Source organism: Hippocampus comes, unplaced genomic scaffold (genome assembly GCF_001891065.2).
Source record: "Hippocampus comes isolate QL1 unplaced genomic scaffold, H_comes_QL1_v1.1 scaffold111, whole genome shotgun sequence".
In the NCBI taxonomy this organism is placed as follows: Eukaryota; Metazoa; Chordata; class Actinopteri; order Syngnathiformes; family Syngnathidae; genus Hippocampus; species Hippocampus comes.
The window spans coordinates 764,856-782,456 of NW_017805698.1; the positions used below are offsets into that span (position 1 = coordinate 764,856).

Below are 17,601 nucleotides of genomic sequence, written 5' to 3' on the forward strand. Positions count from 1 at the left end.
TGAGTTGTGTATTCTGTAAACATAAATTTTGCAGGAAAGCCGTAGTCATCCACCCGTACCCAAAGTGAATGCAAAACACTTCCGTCGTACATTATTTTTTAGATTTTTTTTAACTTGTCAAGGTAATGAATCATACATAGTAAATTTATGTAGGACAAAGACTGCCTGAAAGTGTAAACTATGGCAAGTCAGCGTGAACGTGGATAACGCCGAATTTATGTGACATCCGCTGTTTTTTTTTCCGCTACACATTTCCCCCCTCTTCGACCAATGAGCACTGGAGCTGCTGTCCGAAGTTTCCTGCGGACAGCCCGCCTCCACTTCCTCTGCTTATATAAACCATGAGTCCCCCGCCGTCGCGTCACATTGCCTTGTCTCTGAATCCTCTACGTTGCTCAAAGGACAAGCAGACAAAATGGTGAGTAATCGCGTGGCCTCGTGACGTCGCCTTCGAGTCTTAATTGTTTCAGTTTGCTCCTTTGTTCTCACCGTAGTGATTAGTAACCGGAGTTGATAAAATCTGCGTCACGCTAGTGAGGTTTCAGCCCGTAAGGTTAGCGGGACAAAAAAAAAAAAAAAACGTAGCGTTCCTGCATGAGATGCCCGCGGTTGTTCACTAACGACGTGTAGCCTGTGGGAAATTAAAAAAAAAAGTGTACAAACGTTAAAAAAGGGACAACTCAAGCTCATGAAATAAATCTACCTATTAAAAACTTTAATTGGGTTATAAAATAGGCCAAACCAACTAAGTTTATGCCGCAATTTGTTTACGATTATATATTAATGTTGAAAATAATTTGAAACTTTGTGAAAGTTATTGATGTAAAAAGTAGCGTGGGCCTGGTATGCTCGATAGAAGGGGGAAAAAAAAGGAGTGGTCCGTAGTCATAAGACCCCCCCCCCCCTCCAGTTTCAGCCGCCATTTTTTTCGGCCTTTGGGCGGTTTTTTTAGTGGAGGGAGGGGAGGGGCCGTCCCCGGCATTACACAGCACTATGCAGCTGGAAAGAATGGGGGAAGGGAGAGGCCTCAAATTTGGGGTGGGAGGCATTGACGTGTGCATACTTCCCACACGGATGAGTGGACTTTAGTTTTCCAGAACTTTTTTTGTTTCCCCCCAAACCCCCATTGTTTTAGAACTTGGTACAATTCACAATGTTTTCATTAAAACAAAAAACCCTTTTGTTCATGTGGTGCACATTGCAGAACATGCATACTTGGAAATGTGTTTATAGTAACATTTTGTACCTTTTGTCTTCCATCTAGCGTGAATGTATCTCTATGCATGTCGGCCAAGCCGGTGCCCAAATGGGCAATGCCTGTTGGGAGCTTTACTGCCTGGAACATGGCATTCAGCCAGATGGACAGATGCCCTCTGACAAGACTATTGGAGGAGGCGATGACTCGTTCAATACCTTCTTCAGTGAGACTGGAGCTGGGAAACATGTGCCTAGGGCAATCTTTGTTGATCTGGAACCCACTGTCATTGGTGAGTAACTGGCGGCAACTCTTGCCAAATTTACGTTTGGAGCTTTAATGCTGTAACTTAAATCTTGGAATTTGTTTTCTACAGATGAGGTTCGTACAGGTACCTATCGTCAGCTGTTCCACCCAGAACAGTTAATCACAGGGAAGGAGGACGCTGCAAACAACTATGCCCGTGGGCACTACACCATTGGCAAGGAGATCATTGATCTTGTTCTGGACAGGACTCGCAAACTGGTAAATTCTTTGGGCAGCTTGAGTATTTCTTTCAAAAATGTGTAGAAAAATGTGATATTGTGCTATGATGCAATGGAAAAAAATGATACTCATTCCTCTTTTAGGCTGATCAGTGCACTGGCTTGCAAGGATTCCTCATCTTTCATTCCTTTGGTGGTGGCACCGGTTCTGGTTTCACCTCTCTGCTCATGGAGAGACTGTCTGTAGATTATGGGAAGAAGTCCAAACTAGAGTTTGCTGTCTACCCTGCCCCTCAAGTGTCCACAGCTGTGGTAGAGCCCTACAATTCCATTCTGACCACTCACACCACCCTTGAGCACTCCGACTGCGCCTTCATGGTGGACAATGAAGCAATCTATGACATCTGCCGCAGGAACCTTGACATAGAAAGGCCAACCTACACTAACCTCAACAGGCTGATCGGCCAGATCGTGTCCTCTATCACAGCCTCACTTCGCTTTGATGGCGCCCTGAATGTTGACCTGACAGAGTTCCAGACCAACTTGGTGCCTTACCCACGTATCCACTTCCCTCTGGCCACATATGCCCCGGTCATCTCTGCAGAGAAGGCCTATCATGAACAACTGTCTGTGGCTGACATTACCAATGCTTGCTTTGAGCCAGCCAACCAGATGGTTAAGTGTGATCCTCGTCATGGTAAATACATGGCCTGCTGTCTGCTGTATCGTGGCGATGTGGTGCCTAAAGATGTCAACTCTGCTATCGCTGCCATCAAGACCAAACGCACCATCCAGTTTGTGGACTGGTGTCCTACTGGTTTCAAAGTGGGCATCAACTACCAGCCTCCAACAGTGGTTCCTGGGGGAGATCTGGCCAAGGTGCAGAGGGCTGTGTGCATGCTGAGCAACACCACAGCCATTGCTGAGGCCTGGGCCCGCCTGGACCACAAGTTTGATCTCATGTATGCGAAGAGGGCCTTTGTTCACTGGTATGTAGGAGAAGGAATGGAGGAAGGAGAGTTCTCAGAGGCCAGAGAAGATATGGCTGCCCTGGAGAAGGATTATGAAGAAGTTGGTACTGACAGCATTGGGGACGAGGATGAAGAGGGAGAAGAGTACTAAGGTTTCATCATGCTCAGTCTTTGACATTACACGTTCCAAAAAGCCAATCATGACATCCTGCAGATGCTCTGCTTCTTGGCCATCATTGGTCAGTTAATAAAGAATTCCAAACTGCTTGAATGCAATTGTGATTATTTTAAGCTTTGGACAACTTGCTCCTCGAATTTTTTTAATTTAATCTAGGTCACCCCCCTCCCACGTCCAGGTTGAGGTAAATTACGTGCATTACGAATGCATTCATTGTATACTTCATGCCACTAAACTCCTAGTGACCACATCTTGGCTGTTCAGTACTTCGTAGGGTCTTAATGCTTTTAAAATTCAGTAAACATTGCACAAACTAGTGTGGGGATTTCCAAAGTAGTAAAAGGGTGACACCTGTTGCAGGCAAATGGGACTGACATTGCTCAGTTGCAGGGCGCAGAATTCCTGACTGATTTGGCAAGTAGTCCCACTCCCGAATTTGGCCTTAAAAATGACTATTAATACAGTGTTGGACTATCATAACCACGCTCATAAAATGTATAATTTCAACAAATTCTACAGCCACAATAGATTTTGACATGAAAGTGCATGAAGTAAAAACTAAGGTAGTGACATCACTTTAATGCGCCTCCAAACCCCCCCCCCCCACACACACACACACACACATCTTTTGGATAGTGAGCATTGCGGATGCTGCCTGAAATGCGGACGGTCCTGCTCAGCTTCTTTCCATCCCCGGTACTCCTGGCTTGTCTGAAGTCTGCAGAGTACGGCATTTCATCGTGAAGGACAAGCAGACAAAATGGTGAGTGTCTGCATGCTCTGATTACGTCATCTGGAAGCGTCTTGTTTGGGTTTCCTCCACGCTTTAGAGACTAGCAACCAATAACTGGATGGTGTCAGGCTCATAAACCCTATGCTCGTGCTTTGTCCATTAGGTGGCAGTCTTTGTTCGCCAACGGAAACTCGTTTAATTTATTGAAAATGTGTGCGAACCTTCCAAGAATGCGTCGCTAGCTGGTGCGTCACTAGATTTTTTTTTTTTTTTACCGATAGTGTGTGCGAGCCCCCAGGCGGTGCATCATTCACAGGATGTGGCAAATATTGCTCTCAAACAAACACGTAGCTAACAGACATCTGTTTTTGTTTTTTGGACGCTTTAAACCAGGGGTCACCAATGTGGTGCCCAGAGGCACCAGGTAACCCCCAACCACTACAGGAGTCACAAAAATTATTAATAATCAATTACTCGGGTAATGGACAGACTCACCCCCGCCCATCCCGTTTTGAGGTGGAATCCGCCCCCCGTCAACCCCAATAACATTATTAAATGAAAGTCAAGCAATTTTGTCATTTAAGAACTGTATCAAACCGGTATCAGTCGCCAATAAGTAGCTCACAATTTCATAGTTTGGTGACCTCTGCTTAAAACGAAGATGCAACCCAGTATAAACATCCATTCATCCTTTGTCTGATCTGCTCATCCTCACGAGGGTTGCGGGTGTGCTGGAGCCTATCCTAATTGTCTTCGGGCAGCAGGCGCGGGACACCCTGAACTAGTTGCCAGCCAATCGCAGGCACACATAGACGAACAACCATTCACACTCGCAATCACACCGAGGGACAATTTAGAGTGTTCAGTTAACTTAATGTGCATGTTTTTGGAATGTGGGAGGAAACCGGAACATGCAAAGTCCCTCGCAGCACCTCACCTCTCTGAGTTCCTCTGCCTCGACGTATCTGCCCGCCTCAGGTCTGCAGACCAGACACTATGAGCGGGACCGAGAACTAAGTGCAGGCTCAGAGGGGATCTGTGTGTGTGTGTGCATATACTCTGCGTGTGTGTGTGTGTGTGTGTGTGTATATATATATATATATATATATATATATATATATATATATATATATATACACGTATGTGAATAACACTTGAGTCTTATGTGACATTACTGTTATATTTATACCTTCTCTTCCATCCAGCGTGAATGTATCTCAATGCACATCGGCCAAGCTGGAGTTCATATGGGCAGTGCATGCTGGGAGCTTTACTGCCTGGAACATGGTATTCAGCCAGATGGACGGATACCGTCTGACAAAAGTATTGGTGGAGGCGATGACTCGTTCAATACTTTCTTCAGTGAGATTGGAACTGGGAAGCAGTTTCCCAGGGCCATCTTTGTTGATCTGGAGCCCACGGTCATCGGTCAGTAACCGCTGACTCCCCAGGCCATGTGCCCTATTGCTAATTTTACATGAAGTGAGCGCTACTTGGAACTTCAATATAAATACATACAGTATATTTATTTGAATATCTCTTAAATGTTCAATTTTGTTTTCCAAAGATGAGGTTCGTACAGGTACCTATCGGGAGCTGTTCCACCCAGAACAGATGATCACAGGGAAAGAGGATGCTGCCAACAACTACGCTCGAGGTCATTACACCATTGGCAAGGCGATCATTGAGCTCGTTCTGGACAGGATTCGCAAGCTGGTGAGAGTGTTTTATACATGCAGTTTGTCATCAAGGTCACTGGTTGAAATGTTATCCTGCTTTTGACTATTGGTATATACACAGTTAGAGCTGATTGAAAATAAGACTTGATCCTTTTCCAGGCTGATCAGTGCACTGGCTTGCAAAGTTTCCTTATCTTTCACTCATTTGGTGGTGGCACCGGCTCTGGTTTCACCTCCCTGCTCATGGAGAGACTGTCAATTGATTTTGGGAAGAAATTCAAACTTGAGTTTGCTGTCTACCCTGCCCCTCAGGTGTCCACATCAGTGGTAGAGCCCTATAATTCCATTCTGACCACTCACAGCACCCTTGAGCACTTTGACTGCGCCTTCATGGTGGACAATGAAGCAATCTATGACATCTGTCGCAGGAACCTCGACATTGAAAGGCCAACCTACACTAACCTCAACAGGCTGATTGGCCAGATTGTGTCATCGATTACAGCCTCCCTTCGGTTTGACGGCACCCAGAAAGTTGACCTGACAGAGTTCCAGACCAACTTGGTGCCCTTCCCTCGAATCCACTTCCCTCTAGCCACATATTCCCCATTCATCTCTGCTGAGAAGGCCTACCATGAGCATCTGTCTGTGGCCGACATCACCAATGCCTGCTTTGAGCCAGCCAACCAGATGGTCAAGTGTGATCCTCGTCATGGTAAATATATGGCCTGTTGTTTGTTGTTATTTTTTGGTGATGTAGCGCCGAAAGATGTCAACTCCGCCATTGCTGCTATCAAGACCAAACGCAGCATCCAGTTTGTGGACTGGTGTCCCACTGGCTTCAAAGTGGGCATCAATTACCAACCTCCAACAGTGGTTCCTGGAGGAGATCTGGCCAAGGTGCCAAGGGCTGTCTGCATGCTGAGCAACACAACAGCTTTCGTTGAGGCCTGGGCTCGCCTGGATCACAAGTTTGATCTCATGTATGCCAAGAGGGCCTTTGTGCACTGGTATGTGGGAGAGGGAATGGAGGAAGGAGAGTTCTCAGAGGCCAGAGAGGATATGGCAGTCCTTGAGAAGGATTATGAAGAGTTAGGTGCTGACAGCACTGGGGATGAGGATCAAGATGGCGAGGAGTACTGAGGAGTATGATAGCCCGGGCTTAAAGAAGTTATCAGTAATAATATGACAGGTGCTGCCTGTGGTGGTGATTGCTCGGTATTAATAAACACATCCAAACTCCTTTGATGTATTTGTGATTTTGTGTGGCAGTAGAAAAAGATAAAGCAAATCAGATCTTTTCAGGTTGTATCTTTTCAGGTTTTATCCAGGATAAAGTCACAACATTGGTTTCCTTCATCGTTTTCTTGACTTAACAAGACTGACTTTAAACACACATTCTTTACACCGCTCGTTAAAATTTACTCTGTTGCCAATCGAGTATCCAGTATAGTCATCTCTTGATTTTTGGAATTTTTTTAGTTCATCTCCGTAACTTTAAGACATGACATGTCCAAACCATGTTCCAAAACAGTTTTCTTCAATGGGAAAATGGTGCTACCTGCTGGAGCTATATGGAACTGACAACAGCTTGGTGATAAGGGCACAATCTTAATGTTTTAACATTTTTTTGGATTTCATCAACCTATTTTTGAGTCATTATTATAAGGCTCCACTTTTTAGGGGGTGCCTGCTCGTGAGGAGCGAGAGCGATTCCACTATCTACAATTTAAGAATACGAGTTTAGTTTTGTTCGATTTGTAGTATTATTATTATTAGTATTCTGCTTCTTATTATTAAGAGATATTTTACCTCCAGTCAGTCTTCTATGTGGCGAGTGGGCAGTTTTATCACACATCAACAGGCAGCCGTTAGGAAGACTTATGTTGCGTTGAATACAAGTCAAAAGTGGGACGGATTATTAGTACAGTATTTTATTTGTTCCAACAAACAATTATGATTTGGTAATTTTACAATTTCATTTTATTTATTTATTTATTTTTTTTTAATACACAGAAATACACTGTCTCCCTTGGCGTTATTTTTCCTTTGATGGGCTAAGTAAGATTTACGAGTTACATTGGACGCAGGATTAAGGGGCGTGTCGAATGACGTCTGTAAACTCGGGCATGTTCTCGACTCTCTATTTCTTTCAGCTGATTGTGACGTAATATTCACAACAACTAGGCTAACTGGGCCGGAGCCCTGCAAGTTTTGACACCCGCGGAGTGGATCGCAGAGGCGACTGCTCTGCGCTGTGGCGAAGGGACGCTGGAGAGACAAACCGGGAAGAAGAGACGGTTCTAGAAACACGGCTACCTCTGTCAACGACCACCTCATCTTCTGTCAGACTGACAAGGTAGGTCAGGTTACACGATCAGACTATTTTTTCTTTCACCCTTGTCCAACACACACTGGACATTAAAATGAGGACTTTCCGCTTAAGTCGACAATATGTACAGGTTTGTTCAACACCACTGCCTGCGAGTGGGATGCCAATGCTCTCGAAATACACTTATTGCTGCTCCCAGGGGCCTCACGGTTGCACGCGGGGTTTTTGCATCACTTTGGAAACCCCCCTCGACCCCCAGTCAGTGCTGACACTTGTGGCAGTCCACCAATAAGTAAGATGGCATGAGAGCCCGCTGGGCTAAAATAGTCAGACCGGCTAAAATTGTCAAACGATAGCTCAACCACCAATTATTTGAGGTATTACATAGTTGTTTTTATTCAGATGCCAGTTATATGTACAGTCGTTACGTTGACTAAAAAGCAGGATAGTGGTTCCTACATTGCTTGCATGAAAATACAATGTATGTACTGTACAAGTGAATAACCGCATACTGTACTGTATTCACATTCTGCAAATTTACCGAATAGCAGATTTTTTTCTATTTGTGGCATGGCTCCTACCCTAAAACTATATTATAATTTCGGAATGGTGGCATTCCTTAATGTCAAAATACCATCGTAAGAGACATGATTAGATTAGAAACCCAATTCCAATGAAGTTGGGATGTTGTGTTCAACACGAATAAAAACAGAATACAATGAATTTGCAAATCTTGTTAACTGCAGACACTACAAAGACAAAAGATTTAATGTTCAAACTGTTAGCTATTGTTTTTAACAAATAATCGTTAACTGAGATTGTAATACTGTAGTTGCAACATGTTCCAAAAATGCTGGGACAGTTGGCAAAAAAGACTGAGAGAGTTGCGGAATGCTCATCAAACACCTTTTTGGAACATCCTGCAAATGTACAGGGTAGCTAGGAACAGTTGGGTGCCATAATTGGGAATCAAAGGAGCTTCCCTGAATTGCCCAGTCATTCACAACCAAAGATGGGGCGACGTTCAATTTGTGAACAGCTGCATGAGGAAAAAAGTCGAACAGTTTAAGGACAAGGGCTCAGGAACCGTTCAGAAAACTTATGGATGCAAAGTTCAAATATCAGCATCTGTGATGGTGTGGGGCTGTGTTAGTGCCAATGGTATGGGTAACTTACTCATCTGTGAAGGCGCCATTAATGCTGAAAGGTACATACAGGTTTTGGAGAAACGGCCTTGCTTATTTCATCAAGACAATGCCAAACCATGTTCTGCACATGGTACAACAGCGTGGCTTTGTAGTAAAAGTTTGCGGGTACTAAACTGGCCTGCCTGCAGTCCAGACCTGTCCCCCATTGAAAATGTGTGACGCAGTATCAAGCGTAAAATACGTCAATGGAGAACTGTTGAATAGCTTAATCTGTTCATCAAGCAAGAATGGGAACGAATTCCATGTACAAAGCTCGCACTTAAGGGTTCTCAGTTCCCAAACGTTTGTTTAATGTTGTTAAAAGAAAACATGATGTAACACAATGGTAAACATGACGCATTGCAGCCATAAAATTCATCAGATTCAATATAATAGGTTATCAAAAATCTGCCCTCAGAAAGATAATGTTCACTTTTGATTGGCAGTCACAGGGAAGGGCAAAAAGGTAGTGCAGTGGACACCCACTATTCCCGGGATACAGGGATCGGGCCAGACCGCAAATAGAAAAACTACATATGTTACTGACACTGAGTGAAATGCATTGGGGGAGGGACCGAGGTGGGATGGGGAATAAAACAAATCTTCCAAAAACATTGAAAAGCAATTCAATTAGCTTTTTCCATGAAAAACGGGTAGAAATGGGAAAATAAAGCACCCCTCCAAAAAACAAGATCTTAAAAAGCATTGGGGAAAAAAAAACAAATCTGAAAATAATAGGAATTTGCGGCCACCAAACCATGCACGAGCATGCGGTGATCCACTGTATACACTCATTTTATTACATTTCCAGACCTCCCACTTTCCTTCCTTCCTTCCTTCCTTCCCTCTGAGTTTTTAGTTTTGTGTTCTTCCAGACTCACTTCACTGGAACCTGCTTTTCTGCCTTCCTTCATTCAATCCCTACCTGCTTCGTTCTACCTCACCTATTTGTACTCATGCGTACTGTCTTTCCTTTTTCTGTGTCCCTTTTTGTTCCCAGCGAAGTGGTGTAGAGGGGTGACAGGAGGCGTCATGGTGGATTACTACAACATCCTGGGAGTATCCAAAACTGCAACTCAGGATGACATCAAGAAGGCGTGAGTATTGCTATCCTCCCAAATGTGACAGCAATGTCAGTACTCCAGCCTGTGAGAAATTGGCTCGTTATTTTGTTTGTAGTATGCCGTGATATCCCTAATGTGTGTTTTTATGTTATATTTATCCTATTTATCCACATTGAAGTATTAAAAAAAAAAAAGCCTCTCGCTATGCTGTTGGTCAATTGATTTGCTGTCACTGTGCCCACATTTGTGTTTTTGTTTCAACTCAGTTACAGGAAACTGGCGCTTAAATGGCATCCTGACAAAAATCCAGACAACAAAGAGGAAGCAGAAAAGAGGTTTAAAGAAGTTGCTGAGGCGTACGAAGTTCTCTCTGACCGTAAGTATCGGTACAGGTTGACTTGTCATGTTACTCATCTGTGACGGGCAATCGTTTTCTGACATTTGATTTCATTGTCATATTACTCCAGTCTTAAAGATTTGACACTGGCTCCCAATCAGATGATCGAATAGATTTGAAAATTCTACTGCTGGTCTGTCAATCACTGATTGAGTTGTGTCCTGAATACAATTAAGAGATGCTGATTGATTATAAACCCATTAGAGCTCCGAGATCTGTCGACTTGGCTCAATTAGTGGAGTCCATCGTTCGATTTAAATATTGCGGAGCTGCATTTTGCTGTTAGGGTGCACACAAATGAAAAAAAAAAGTTGCCAATAGAAGTTAAGTCAGCCTTGAGTGTGAATGCTTTTAAATCCAGGTTAACTTTACTTTAAGGTCTTCTGAACACTTTTTGTAATCATATTTTTTTTCTTTGAGTTACTCAGTTTTCTGTGAAGGTGTTTCAATGATGTCAAGCGTATGTTCTTTTGGTCATAATATTTGTAAGCTACTTTAGTTTTCTCTGCTTTGCTTCTGAACGTCATTAACTGTTGTGTTTGAAAATGCTTAGTTAGGTGTTGGGTCTTTGCCTGTGTGAAACACATCGTGTGCGATATGATTAGAGTTGCCTTGCCATACCTTGTACATGTGAGTGAAATATTCACTGATAATTTATGTTGTTTTGTACAGAGAGTAAACGGGATGCCTATGACAGATATGGGAGTGATGGAATGAGATACTCAGGTATAGAAAAGAGCCATTTTTTGCCTCCCTCACATCTGCTTTCCCTTTTGAGTCATTTTTTTCGAATTTTCTGCGACCCCCCCCATGTTTTCTGTTAACGTTTTAAGTACTTTTCCCCCCCAGGCTCTTCCAATTCAGACTTCTCTTCAGATTTCCCAGGATTCGCCTTCACATTCCGCAGCCCAGATGAGGTTTTCAAGGAGTTTTTTGGTGGCCAGGATCCTTTCGCCAGCTTCTTTGGTAAATCATGCACAACAGGATTGAATGATTGCTTCCAGGATGTTCAAAAATGGGTTTCATTACAATGAGTACATTTAATTTTGTACATAAAATATGAATGAAGAAACAACATGTAATGAATTAAAACAATGAGTCAAGGAATCCAAAAAAAGGCGTATACCAACGCCTCACCTCTCTGTAAGTGTATGATTTACATCAGTACAGTCTAAACAAAGAAGGATAAAATAATATACATAAAAATAAGCTCTTAAAATATTCAAAAACCTTGGTAATCAGGTCAAATGTGTTTTGTTAAATTTTTTTTTTTTAGTATTTGTGAAGTCGATGTATGCTGTTTCCCTCTGCTTCAGTGTGTAATGATTTGAAGGAAGTCACACCAAATGGAACATTGCTTTTTAAATGGTTTACTTTTTGTGGATGATTCAGTTTGGCACTTCGATTATTTATTGTTCTTCAGAAGAAACACCCAACCTGCTTGTCTGTGTACGAAGCACAACCCTGACAATTTGTCTACTTTCCATTAGATGACTTCTCATCATTCGGGGGTTCGTCCTCCCGCCTGGGGCCGAGCCGGTTTTTCTCGTTCCCTTCAGCTGGAGGTAAAGTCTTCATACATGATGACACATCCTACGACACATATTGAATTAAGAATGCCGACAATTAAAAACGAATACCTCTTTGTGTCTTTTGTTTTAATTCTTCGACAGCTGAATTTACGTCTTTTTCATCCATGGGTGGTTTTCATGACATGGGAAGCATGGGAGGTGGTAATTTCAAATCTGTGTCAACTTCCACCCGCGTCATAAATGGCAAACGCACAACCACCAAGAAGTAAGTGCCTTTGTGACCATTTCAGTGACACATTTACCACCATCCCCCATTGCAATATTTTGTAAAAGTGCCCTTTCTATAAAATGCCAATTATCAGCAGAATCACTTCAAGTTCACTGTTTGTTTTTGCCCCACAGTTTTTCTACTTGTATGTACTGCTACAGTGGAACCTCTGAAGTCAACATCACACTTTTTCTCTGGCAAAAAAAATATAAAAAGCCAGGGTAAAAGCAGTACATTATGGAGACTAATCATTTGATGTTCACAGAATAGAAGTCACTCAAGATTTGCTAACATCTCGTTTGATGTGCTGAATGTTGTTCAAAAGCTTCTAACAGAAGTGTATGATGCGGTATTCCAGTATAGTCCTCCACTGAGACTTTTCCTGGCTTTGAGCAAACGCCTGCTCTAGAAGTTTAGTATTTTCATCAGCGGTGGTTGGAGCAGTCCTTCCGCTGCATGTTTTGTCAAGGATAGATCCCTTTCCGAGGAGCTTGTCATGGATGGAATAAATTGTATATTGTGCTGGGCAGTGTGATGGCCATCAAGCTTTTCACACTGGCGTCGAACAGGAAAAAATTTATGCCAGGCGGAAATTTTGTTTGCAACGCTGCTCCATTGCCGATTTGCGAGCTACTGGCACGGGAATGATATGCTTACAAAAAGCGCAACTGTCAAATGTTGATGGCCTTACATCTGTTCGAATGACAACAAAGATGAAGTAGAAAAAAAGGGGAATTTTATTGACTTTTGACACAGCCTGTACTGATGCGTTCATGCCTTCAGTCCTAAAATATGTCACATTTTCTATTTTTCTGAAACAAGCTGTACGAGTGTGGCCTATTTTCATAGAGTCACCAAGAAGAAATGTCATCAGTTATCAAGAAGAAATTTTAACAGCATAGCACACACATAACATCACACACTGAAATATGTTTTGAATCGCGTTCTGTTTTTTTAGGATTAGAGAGAACGGACAGGAAAGAACGGAGATCGAAGAAGATGGCGTGTTAAAGACTGTGCTAATTAATGGTAGGGGTATTTTATTTTTGTATGTTTGTTGATGAAGATAATCATTGATTGTATGGGAATACATTTTAAAGTGCTTTGTTGTTATACGCCCCCCACTAGGCGTACAGGATGATATGGCTCTCGCACTGGAACTGAGTCAACGAGAGGGACAGCCTCATCAACCACCTCCAAATCCCTCAATCCAAAACAGATTACATCATGAAACCGGGAGAACCTGGTCCAGCCCGTATTCCACTGGCACACAACGCTCGTTCAGTGCCGCCCCTTTCTACCATTACGGGGGCGTTACTGGACGCGAGCAAGACGAGGACGATGAAGATCTACAGATGGCGTTGGCGTGCAGCTTGTCAGAAATGGAAGCCCAGCAGAGAGCAACCGCTCCCGACTTCTTATCAGGTGCCGGGGGCGGGGTCAGAGCTGTCATTGATAGAAGTGATGATCACAGAGGAAGCGGGGTTGTTGAGACGGAACATTCACACGCAGGCGCTAGTGACGATGTTGCTCCGGTCGAAAAAGAGAGTGCGCTTAGAGAGGATTCAGGGCCTGGAGATGTAGTGCCGCAAGACTCTGCCGTGCAAAGTAGTCACAGCGGTATGAAGAAGAAGAAGAAGTGTGTCTGCATTGTGTGTTAATGCAGCGTGCGTCCTAATTCTATTGAGTTGCCTTAGCCATTACATTTATGCCAGAGGTCACCCAAAGTTGAGGCTTACCGTTTGTTTATTCATGTTTTTTTTCAGCAGCTAAAATGGATTGCATGCAAGTAAACATAAAAGATTGTTCATGAAAATGCATGTGCAACTATGCCATCTAACACGACTTAAGAGAGTCAATAACAGGATTCTTCTTTGTGATCAGTTCCTGAGTGGGTGGAGGTGAAATTGCGTTGAGGTTAAGTGTGTGTGTGTGTGTGTGTGTGTGGTGTGTGTGTGTGTGTGTGTGTGTGTGTGGGGTGTGTGGGGGGGGGGCTGTATATAAGATAATCCTTTTTCTGCATGCATTTTTGTGTGTTTTTGGTCAGTGTAGACTATGCCATAATGTTGATCTCATTCAGTCATTTTCAAAGGGAACATATCAGAACCGTGACACACTGAGCCCAGTACAGCACTCAGGATCATAATCCAAAAGTAGACCACAGAACAGTCGCTGTTAATGCACGTCTGCTTTAAAAAAAAAAAAAAAAAAGTAAACTCAGCAGTTCCAACAATGTGTCATTGGGCACATGTGCCTTTGCAAGCAGTACATGAATAAATGTTGTGACACTACGTGCTTAGTTTAAACAGAACGGACATAACAGAATGTAATTCTATTTTGGGATAGAAATGTTTAAACTGACCCTGACCTTGCAAATGTGCCAAACCTTCTGAAAAGAAATCCAAAACAAAACAGGTAAATATTCATATAGAGTGAGTTAAAGCTTTCTTCAAAAATTGAGAATTTATCTCTAAAGTGCATCCAACAAGCAAGAAGTATTTATTGTATTTACTGCTTCCTCTATTTATTGACCGTTGCCAGACAATCACCACTGAAGAATTGTTGCGATAGAATGAAGCAGAATAACTCGAACACATTAAAATTTATTATTTTGTATTTGTCTGCTTTCTTGCCGTTTATACTCCCGATTGTTCAAAATGCAATATTAAATAAAGGTTTGAGCCAAAAGACGAGTTGGAATATTTGATTTGTCGTTTTGTCTGTTGCTGCTATTGATTGATCATTTAAGGAAACATGTTTTTTTTTTTTTTTGCCTGCAAACTTAATTTAATTAACTGAATTAAATTATACAGTTTTGTTGTTTTTGAAATCTCTTGCTTGCCGTTGCAGACTCAGACTTTGAGGCTTTCACCAGCTAACCCGTCTCTTGCTGTGCTGTGACCACGACCTCATCTTCCGGTAAAGTGTGCAGTGTGTTTCATGTCGATGCTCCGGGTAGCTCAGATCACGTCTCATGTCTCCCTAGTTTTAATTCGCAGATCACATTTCATTTCTCCTTTGACAGGTCAAAGTTCAATATCCCATGATGCACTTGTCTCTCTGCCCAACAAAGCTTCGACGTGATGAATGATTCTTACACCGTTCCAGAAGTGTGCTTTGTGTGTTTGACTGTGAATGAGTATTCCCCATACTGGGTGGAAACAAAAATGGCTCTGGATTAATCAGCTTTGTTTGTACTGAGTTGTAACTCATTTTTAGAAGAACGATAATGTACAGGATAAACAGGTCAAGCGTAAAGCGCAATTATCCCAACAATTTGAAATGGATACATGTTTTGACATAAGGTATTATGTAAAGCAAGGAAATAAAGCATTTCCTTCCAGTGTTGAGTCTTTTGTACAAACCTTCTCATGAATACTCAGCATAGATGGTTGCTGAAAGCAGATCAGCCTCTTCATTCCGGGAATGCAAAATCGTTTCCCATTATAAAAATAACAGTTTTGAAAGCAAACTGGCTTACTTACTATACCCCCCCCCCCCCAAAAAAAAAAAAACATCACTCAAATTCCAAATTCTACTGCATAAGGCAGTTCACCTTTTGCGGGCCACTTTTGCTAGATTAAATGTGCCATCTGAATATTTTATTTCAGGCAAAATACACAAAAATATTCAAGACTTTATATTCATATTGCAGCTGCGCTCAAGCTTGAAAACTGGTGTATCCTGATTTCTGTGCCAACACAAGCCTCACTGCACTTGTTTGGGAATATTTGTTTCATCTTGCAGCGCCATGCTGAGCATCCCAGGGTGCTCAGGACATTTCCATTGACAGTTTGGTTGCTGAAAGTAGACTAAACTTTACCCCGCTTGAACGAGTTCTAACTATTGGCGCAGATAGTGTAACACAATTTTATTGTATTTGGTCAGGGTGCAGGCAGATAGATTCTGAACTCTGTGGATGTGTGGTGGATGTGATAATACTTCATTCAGTGACAACGGCATGCATCAAACCCTCTGAATCATAGCAGAAATCAGTTGATTCATTACAAGGGAATTAAGAGAAGGCAGTTCAGTAGCGAAACAAGTTGTCTCTATTCACACTCACAACGGCGCAAAATGCCCTTTCTCAAAATGTGGCATGCTGCGCTGACAGTGACAACGGCATGCATCAAACCCTCTGAATCATAGCAGAAATCAATTGATTCATTACAAGGGAATTAAGAGAAGGCAGTTCAGTAGCGAAACAAGTTGTCTCTATTCACACTCACAACGGCGCAAAATGCCCTTTCTCAAAATGTGGCATGCTGCACTGACTTGTATGGTTTTGAGAGCCCCCCGAAATGGATTTTTGTTGTCTTTTTTTTTTTTTTTTTTGCTGCATCACATCACAAATTTATTCACTTCATAAGTCAAAAATACATTTTTATAGATTTTTTATCTGCCTGCTACATGAAATAAATACAGTTATCAGGGGGGAATTATTTACATTAATCACACTGCTGCACAGAAATTAAACAATTTACACTGACAATGACTTCGAGAAACACTGTGATATGCACTTTTTAAAGTACATAACTTTGTTACAGAGTAACACATGAATGTAGACAATCATTGTGAAGGCAAAGCCAAGCCTCACGATAAAAAACATCTCCAATTTGACACAAACAAGACAGTAGCATACAGTATTCTGGTCCACAGAAATTCAGAAGTCGCACAGGCACTGTATAGTTACTCGTCTGTCTTATAACCACTCATAATTATTCATAGTCACATATGCATGGCTGAAATGCAAAAATAAAAAAAAATAACAAAATATAATTAAAAGGTTTTATTAGAAAGTGTTTCATTATGAAATTAAATACCTTTAATTAATTGAAATCCTAACATGACTGCTTCATTCAAGTGAATCTGCTGGCGCGTGTGGCTGTCTTACAATATTTTTGGGTGGGTGTGTCACAGTTGGTGCTGCTGTTCACTGCGGCAAGGCTTTCAAGATGGCATTCACCTCCTCAGCAACGGCTGTCAGTGCAAATTCAAACTGGTCCTGAGTGGAAGAAGTGAGAATATGAGCAGTGAGGAGAAAACACAGGAAGAGTGGGAATCATTTATTTGCAAATGGATGACATGATTGGTACCTTGGTGCTGACCAGGCCGGGTCTCTGGTCTCTGACGTGTTCCAATGTGGCAGCAATGTCAATCTCCTTCACTCCTAAAAACAGGATCAGACTTTTTTTTTCTTTGTTACGGAGCAAGAAACTGATCGTGCTCTAATAACTGTCACAATGATATGAAGGTGAGATCAAACATCACATTAGTACATTTTTTTCTTTTTTTTTTTTTAAGCAGTGCTCTCACACTTACTGTTTGCCACTATTCGTTTCATGTTGACCAAAAAGACGAGATGGGTAATGAAAGTCCAGGTAAACTTTATTTTCCCCATCAAATGCTATTTTGTGTACAGTTTAACACAAAAGGATTAATGCTGTGGCCAAATTAGGACTTATGTGGAATCTATTTTCTGAATGGGTATCTTTTGACTGGGAAAAAATATAAATATAATAGTGCCAATTAGCAAATTATTTTTTTCGTAGAATATATATATATATATATATATATATATAT

The 17,601-nt window shown here is 42.0% G+C and overlaps 4 protein-coding genes across 7 annotated transcripts in view; 3 read left to right on the forward strand and 1 right to left on the reverse strand.

Annotated features, from left to right (window-relative positions):
* Window positions 1-311: 311 nt before the first annotated feature.
* LOC109523302 (tubulin alpha chain) lies at window positions 312-2,922 on the forward strand. Its single transcript, XM_019882345.1, has 4 exons — window positions 312-418; window positions 1,265-1,487; window positions 1,572-1,720; window positions 1,825-2,922. Exons 1-4 carry the CDS (start codon window positions 416-418, stop codon window positions 2,800-2,802), a joined length of 1,353 nt encoding a protein of 450 aa, XP_019737904.1. The 5' UTR covers window positions 312-415; the 3' UTR covers window positions 2,803-2,922.
* A 532-nt stretch (window positions 2,923-3,454) lies between these two features.
* On the forward strand, window positions 3,455-6,436 carry LOC109523301 (tubulin alpha chain-like). 2 transcript variants are annotated; one of them, XM_019882342.1, is made up of 4 exons: window positions 3,455-3,592; window positions 4,768-4,990; window positions 5,130-5,278; window positions 5,401-6,436. In XM_019882342.1, exons 1-4 carry the CDS (start codon window positions 3,590-3,592, stop codon window positions 6,379-6,381), a joined length of 1,356 nt encoding a protein of 451 aa, XP_019737901.1. In that variant the 5' UTR covers window positions 3,455-3,589; the 3' UTR covers window positions 6,382-6,436. The 2 variants fall into 2 exon arrangements, with proteins under 2 accessions (XP_019737901.1, XP_019737902.1); XM_019882343.1 differs by having other exon boundaries at window positions 3,457-3,592; window positions 5,554-6,432.
* Window positions 6,437-6,910: 474 nt separating this feature from the next.
* On the forward strand, window positions 6,911-15,368 carry dnajb2 (DnaJ heat shock protein family (Hsp40) member B2). Of its 2 annotated transcripts, XM_019882348.1 has the most exons (12): window positions 6,911-6,979; window positions 7,395-7,597; window positions 9,758-9,854; window positions 10,088-10,197; window positions 10,891-10,944; window positions 11,068-11,184; window positions 11,709-11,783; window positions 11,892-12,015; window positions 12,977-13,047; window positions 13,147-13,443; window positions 14,869-14,937; window positions 15,044-15,368. In XM_019882348.1, the coding sequence occupies exons 3-11, from the start codon at window positions 9,790-9,792 to the stop codon at window positions 14,895-14,897; spliced, it is 942 nt and encodes a 313-aa protein (XP_019737907.1). In that variant the 5' UTR covers window positions 6,911-6,979; window positions 7,395-7,597; window positions 9,758-9,789; the 3' UTR covers window positions 14,898-14,937; window positions 15,044-15,368. The 2 variants fall into 2 exon arrangements, with proteins under 2 accessions (XP_019737907.1, XP_019737906.1); XM_019882347.1 differs by lacking the exon at window positions 6,911-6,979 and having other exon boundaries at window positions 7,345-7,597.
* Window positions 15,369-16,384: 1,016 nt separating this feature from the next.
* The window catches only part of ptprna (protein tyrosine phosphatase receptor type Na), an 18,250-nt gene continuing 17,033 nt past the window's right edge, over window positions 16,385-17,601 (reverse strand). For both annotated transcript variants that reach the window (XM_019882351.1, XM_019882352.1), the window contains 2 exons: window positions 17,115-17,188; window positions 16,385-17,023 (listed from right to left, as the gene is read on the reverse strand). In XM_019882351.1, coding sequence (XP_019737910.1) covers window positions 16,952-17,023; window positions 17,115-17,188 — 146 coding nt within the window. In that variant the 3' untranslated portion in view covers window positions 16,385-16,951. The remainder of the gene's footprint in view (window positions 17,024-17,114; window positions 17,189-17,601) is intronic.